The sequence below is a fragment of the Argentina silus genome, assembly GCF_951799395.1.
Source record: "Argentina silus genome assembly, chromosome: 15".
Classification (NCBI taxonomy): domain Eukaryota; kingdom Metazoa; phylum Chordata; class Actinopteri; order Argentiniformes; family Argentinidae; genus Argentina; species Argentina silus.
In genome coordinates, this window is record NC_139669.1 from 11,332,014 (window position 1) to 11,339,293 (window position 7,280).

General features: G+C 41.5%; 1 protein-coding gene across 2 annotated transcripts in view; it reads left to right on the plus strand.

Moving 5' to 3' along the window:
* The first annotated feature begins 4,369 nt into the window (after positions 1–4,369).
* The window catches only part of ebf1a (EBF transcription factor 1a), a 62,066-nt gene continuing 59,155 nt past the window's right edge, over positions 4,370–7,280 (plus strand). For both annotated transcript variants that reach the window (XM_083685821.1, XM_083685822.1), the window contains exons 1-3: positions 4,370–5,102; positions 5,964–6,120; positions 6,880–6,943. In XM_083685821.1, the coding sequence (XP_083541947.1) occupies positions 4,969–5,102; positions 5,964–6,120; positions 6,880–6,943 (355 nt within the window). In that variant the 5' untranslated portion in view covers positions 4,370–4,968. The remainder of the gene's footprint in view (positions 5,103–5,963; positions 6,121–6,879; positions 6,944–7,280) is intronic.

Below are 7,280 nucleotides of genomic sequence, written 5' to 3' on the forward strand. Positions count from 1 at the left end.
ATATGTATGTATAATAAATTGAAGAGATTGATAGATTGGTTTGCTACAGTGTTATTGCCAACCCAAATAGTGTGAAGTGTTCCAGAGCTCTAGCGAACTCTTTAAGGACCTCTAGTGGTGAGAGTAGGCAGAGCATCTGCGAAAATCTGGAAATTGAGACCAGCTCAGTTTAGGAGTTTAGGAATAATTAATACTATAGTGAAACCACTGTTTAGCCAATCCTCATTCCGTTCCATGCATTACAAGTAGCCTGTCCTCCGACCTCCACCAGCCTCCACTGGTATTGCTCCATACTGGGTTGTTCCTTTCATGCCAATAAAGAAAGCTTGCTTGAATTGAATCTAGAGGGGAAGGAGCAGGAGGAGATAGGGAGTAATGGAAGGAGATGGAGAGAAGAGAAAAGGAATGGAAAGATCATTTGAATTTCAGTCCTGGTTGATTGGGTCAGTGTAACATTTCAAAACCATTACAATTACTCAGACGAATTGAGAACAAGAGGGAAAGAAAGAGAGGAGTACGGGGGGGGAGAGAGAGAGAAAAGTCAAGAAAGGTCAAGGAGATCAAGGAACAATGAGAACCAGAAGGAGGACCAGTATAAGTAAGGGTATTCAGGCAAGAAACAAGAGAAGGAAGGCAGACAGAAATAGAAACAAGGCAACAGGCCAAGGGCAGCCACTCACTTAACGCCATTCGTTTTCCCAGGATCGCCTTCTCGCCCACCAAACTGGGTTACCACACACACGTACATGCCGGCATCGATTGTCCTCATGAGCTCACCCCCCTCGAATCTGTTGAGGAGGGAAAAGAGAGCAAGAGGAGAGAGACATGGGGAGAGAAGAGAGAAAGGCAGAGAAAAACAAGGAATGTGTGTTAGTCAACAACAACTGTATGTGTCCCCCAAAAAGCCAGTGTCCTTGTCATGTATCCCAAAGCCTAGTCACTCAAACATGTTGAATATCAATTAAACAACAACTCTAGGCATTGGACATTCTCTCTCTCTCTCAGACCAAAGGTGAGTAAAAAATAAATAAAAGCCCTGTGCTTGTGATGCAATGACAGACAGACGGAATGACAGGCAGACAAATGAATTCATATCCAAGCTTTGAGCTCCTGCAAAAATGCATACTGTATATAAATCCAATCCACTGTTATTATGATCACTATCAGAGGTATAGAGAGAGAACTCATGGTGATCCTCTCGTCACGGCCATTGACACAAGTGTTGCACAAGTGGAATGCACTCCACCGCAAGGCTCTGAATGGTGAAAACGTCCCTGTTCATCACGGGCCGTGAGCTCCCAGCTGTACAGGACATCTACTCCGGGAAATGCAAGAGGAAGGTCGTGAAGATCATCAAGGACAACAATCACCTCAGTCACGCCCTGTTCTCTCTATTACCATCAGGCAAACTGTATCAGAGTATCCAGACCCAGACCAACAGGTTTTGGAGTAGCTTCTACCCGCAGGCCATAAGAACTGACACCCCCTTGATTGTGCTATTAAGAGTTAGCTTGCCCTAAGCATTTTGTTGCATTGAATACCCTGTATCCTATGTAATGACAAGTAAACTTTGAATTGAATTGAGTCTTCAGGTGGAATCACAAGATCTCCATAGACAATATCAAGTGGTGCTCCACATTTCACCACTGCAAGGGAACAACTTAATCAGAAAACAAACAGAAATAACCTCAGGCTTAGACATTGGTCTATTGACATTGTTTTGTTTGTTTGGTATAAAGACAAGCAAACCCAACACACACACACACACACACACACACACACACACACACACACACACACACACACACACGCACACACACACACACACACACACACACAATCTTTGGAACATGGTCAATTGTTTTGCTGATGATCTTTTCGGTCAAACTTAAGATGCTCATAAGAAATGTTTCCTTCAATGTTGTCATCATTGATCTGTAGTCTGGGGTCTTTGACCTAATCAGGGATTGTCAGAAATAGGGGAATCATTTATAATTCATAATTCATATACTGACACAAATAAAGTATGTTGTTTTCTTGAGTGATGAATAACTTACATCGCTTTTTATGAAATGCTGTCAGTGATCAACCGTGCTTCAGTGTTTTCAAGCAATATAACTCGTCAATGCCACAAGATGGCGGTGTTACACTAAACAGAGGGCATATATTCTCGCAGGTGCAACCAACAGTCATTGGGTGCAATAGGCATTCTCTAAACGAGAGCAAATCAAGTGAAAATGTTTGCTTGATTAAGCTATGTTTCTGCGGGTGGATGACATCAAATAGAAGAATGTAAACATATAAATCTCATATAGGCCTAATAAAAAAATAAATAAAATAAAATAAAAAAATGAAATAATTAACTCAAACAAATGTCATAACGTAGGCATGGGTCTTATCTACAAGTGTGTATCATATATGTTCTCATCTCTCATATCAAACCATTATCATTTCCATCAGCAAACAGATGTGTCCAGTGTTCACATATTGTATAAACTCCAGTAATATATATGGAAGCCTACAACAAGGAATAACAATTGTCTCTCTCTCTTCACATATTATATCCTGTAGCCTACAGTATTCTGTCTTATAATTACCTGCACGTATTCATAGACAGCAGGCATCTCATTGACATATGCCTGATTTTTACAACAGGCATCTTTTTACGAGTCTTCAATTCAATTACGTGGTTATTATCATCCATACAACTTCCTGGTTTATGGGAACATCTGTTGGTTAAATGAATAACTGATGTGACAACTATCCAGATTACTATTAATTCAAACTATGCAGCCTAAATGAGGTATTTCAGACAACACATTTACGTTGGGGATACCATATGTTGGGCCATAGAAGGAGGATAGTGTGCAAATTCACACTCACGCATGCACACGCGCCCACACACACACACGCACACATTGGAAATTCCCTCATCCATAGAAGGGACATCAAGTGGCTTGTACAATGTAAGGTTGATTATGTGACCTCAGTGTCATAAGGGTCACAATATCAATCTGGTATTTACAGAACTGAATCCACAGTATTAACGGTGTCGGATCATCCAGCTCCAACTGTCGGTGGACATTTCTGTTTGTGGAAGCTGACATTCCACTATTAGCCTGTGTTGGTGCTGGGGGATTAGATAGGTTATAAATACAAGTAACCCAAGGGGCCTCTCCTCCCCGCCTTGCATGTTTGCCGATCACCGTGAGAGAGCAGGGCAAAATCAGACAAATGTGCTGAAGGATAGCCCGGGACGTCTGTCTCTGTGTGTGTGTGTGTGTGTGTGTGTGTGTGTGTGTGTGTGTGTGTGTGTGTGTGTGTGTGTGTGTGTGTGTGTGTGTGTGTGTGTGTGTGTGTGTGAGTGTTAGTGTGTTTGCATATATGTGTGTGTGTGTGTGTGTGTGTGTGCGTGTGTGTGTGTGCGCGTGTGTGCGCGTGTGCATGTGTGTGTGTGTGTGTGTGCGTTGATGCGTGTGTGTGTACACATTTAACACACACATGGGGGCACACACCTATCTGAAAACTCAGAAATTATGTTTGCATGTATTTTCAGTAAAATTCTGCATTGTAGTGGTAATTTAATTGTCTTATTTTGGCCCGTTATCTTCTAATCTTCAAAGTTTTCCTGAACCAGTCGCAAAAGTGATGCTAAGGAGAGAAACTGTCTATCCCATGATGATGATATTTAGCCTAAACTGTATAGGCCAAATATAACCCTAACCCTAACCCATAATATAACCCTAACCCTAACCCTAACCCATAATATAACCCTAACCCTAAACAACTGACTGTATTGTCTACAGAATACAACTGAAGACATTATCTAACCTTTAGATGTTGCTCTTTGCATGTTCTAGGTAATCTAAACTAAATAATAACACATTGAGGGAATTATAACCTTTCTATTTGAGCTTTATTCATTTTCTCAACAAATTCAATTGTGTGACATCTTTCAGAAATTATTTCATATTGTTTATTCGAGATTCTAAATGAACTATTTAACAAATTATTTCACTGCAATTGAATTGGGACTAAATCAAAATCTAATGCGGTGCCGTTGGATTGTATGTGGGTTACAAACGTTAGGATTCGAGCTTGGTTTTGGTAAACACAAAATCATGACGAACAAACCCAACACACACACACACACACACACACACACACACACACACAGGTTAAGTGGTTGGGGCGGGACGCAGTGTGTGTGTGGGAGGGGGGGGGGGAGCGGCGGAGGAAGCGTGGTTGGGTAGCACGCGCTGGCTGTATTTTGGGGCGTTCCTGCCCTCTCTGCAAGCCACGCCCCTTTCCCTTTGGGGTTAGTTCTCCCATGTTTGGATCCAGAGATGGTCCGAAGTGATTCCTCTGGGAAGGAAAGAGCGCAAATCACTCCCGAGATCGAGGAACAGCGAACGGATCGGCAACTTGGGACTGCCTCCCATGTGTGTGATTTTCGTCCTCTAACGCGTTTTATCTGAACAGAGACAACATTGGTGAAGAAAGAAAGGGAAAGAAAGGAAAAAAAAAAGTTGTTTGATCAGATGATCTGTCTTCTCACCACTGTTTCAATTGTTTTTCTCCTGAAGTGACGTTGTGCTTGTATTGTGCCAAGCGCTCCTTGGTTCAGAGGGGGCTCTCATCTTCCAGCTGATTTCTCACCGCTTTCACAGGTTCAATGATTTGTTTCTTCTTCTAGAATTGTTGACACACGGCGCGCCGAACCTTGGATGTTGACAGCTCGCTATTCCTGCGACACGTTGCCTTTTTGTTTTGTTTCACAGAGCAAACCAAACAAAAAGTGAAATAGGCTGCACTGTGCCACTTGCTCCGTGACATCGGTTCTCGCTCTCTGGCAGCGCTATCAAAAAAACACGAGAAAGGGAGGCAGGGAAAAAAACTGAGCGAACGAGGGAGCGAGAGAGGAGGAGAGATAGTGTGTGACGATCAGGAGGAGAATTGGTGTTTTTGATGTTTGGGATCCAGGAGAGCATCCAAAGGAGCGGGAGTAGTATGAAAGAGGAGCCCATGGTGGCCGGGATGAACGCAGTTCGGACATGGATGCAGAGCGCGGGGGTGCTGGACGCCAACACAGCCGCCCAGAGGTAAGCCTGAGGCGGCTTCCACTGAGCACCCACTACGGGGAAAAGAAACGGAGGTCTTTGGTTATGTGAGACGATGCACATGGGAGTTCTCCCAAAGGATCTACAACCGTTGGCCGCTTACCGTATTGTTCAATTTCACTGCGTGCAATGTTAACTTGGCAAAAAGCGTATGGTGATAATGCAGGGACATTATTTTGTAATTAGCCTATGCATGTTATGTAGCCTACATATATCCTGGGGTTATATTTAATTGCAATAGGCCTACATTCATTTTAATGTCGAATAAATTATCAATCGAATTAGGTGTAAATGCATATTTATAATGTTATTCGCTGAAATGATGAAGTAGTTTAAGTGGTTGTGGTTTAGTACAGAACTAACGGTTTTCGACAATATCGGAGTGACTTGACTACTTGTTCATTCTACTTTTGGTAACTATTATTGACCTTTTATATTATCTGTGCTATTAACTGTCAAAGGAAATCACTTTTAGTCAATTTCAAGGTTTATTTGATAGAGACCATTTCACAGAAAGGCCTTCCTGAAGCCGAGTCGGTCAAGTTCAAGCTGAATAAAGTCATTTGTATTGTGTAGGCAAAGGCTGTACTTCCTAGCTAATCAATGTTTGTCCCTTAAATTAGTTTATTTCGTGTCTTCATAGTTCTGGTGAAAATGTGATTGCCTATTCCAATGCTTACAATAAAATGCAATTTGTCCTATTAATGACACATATGGGGTTGACATCGTAGTTTTATAGCCTAATCTTTATATTTGATTGAAGAAAAAGGACATTTTGTGAACGAATGAAATATGCCTGCTAAAAAATGTGCTGACGGTACTGGGTACTACTTGTCTCTCCAGCGGACTGGGTCTCGCTCGGGCACACTTCGAGAAGCAGCCGCCCTCAAATCTTCGGAAGTCCAACTTCTTCCACTTCGTTTTGGCTTTATACGACAGGCAGGGACAACCGGTGGAAATAGAGAGAACCACCTTCGTTGGGTTTGTAGAAAAAGAAAAGGTGAGTTTTTATCAAAACTTGCAAAAGCATGACACTGGGCTTATTTTGCATGTCTTTTTCAAATCAGTTGAATTTGTTGCAGTTCATTCACTCGACCTGGAGTTACCTTGTTGCAGTAATTAGGCCTACAATTATAGTTACCATTTCCATGATTGAATTATTTCTGTTTTTCCATTTACTGGTTGTGAGTTCTTCTCTTTATTCCACATTATTCGGAGGGCTTGCAAGCTCTTTTATTCGATAGGCTACACGTACTTTCAAAATTGTGCCCGGTGTATTCAGGCTATTTTTCATAACTATGAACCACAACTGACGCCCTTATAGTGCGTTTTAGCACATAAAATAAAATAAAGATTATAAAAAAAAAACTTTGGGGCATTTATTGCAGTTTGCTGACCACATTAAGGTCAGGCCTACTCTTAAAATCTTTCGTTTCTGGTGAGCTGATGATTGTAAATGACATTGTAAATATGTTTTGGCAAAATGTGAAGCATTTTTGTTATTATTGATTACATAGCACTTGCCTATATCTTACTCTGTAATTATATGGCATTTGGGATACGCAATCCCATTGAGTTACTGGTCTGGGCCAGTTTTTGATTTATATTTAGATAACACATTCTCGCAGTTTGTGTAGAGAGTATTTCGGGACAGTGTGTCTTATCTGTGCATGTTGCGGGTTAGCTCCAGTAACCGAAAAGTAAAACTCAGTGGAGGAGATAAGTTTGCTTGCCGTGACCCGAGTTTTGGTTTTCGCAGGAAACGACGGCGGAAAAGACTAACAATGGGATCCATTATAGACTGCAACTTCTCTACAGTAACGGTAAGGTCTGGCCTGGTCCCCGCAGCCACACGGAGCTAACAGCCCTGCACATAAAACCTCGGGTGTATTTTTTAGACACCAATCCCCCGGCGAATTCTCATGCAACACATGGTATTTTCCTGAAAGAGGATAGAAAATTACCGAAAAACTGCTATTTCGATTTATTCTGCGCTTGCGCTATCTAAATAACATACGCGTGATCGCACTTAATTATAAAAGCGTTTAAGTGCGCTAAATTGTGTTTATATTATTATTATAATTATAATTATTATTATTATTATTTCTTCATAATTTTTTAAACCACCCCAGCGATTCTCAATGTCATCTAAAACTGAAA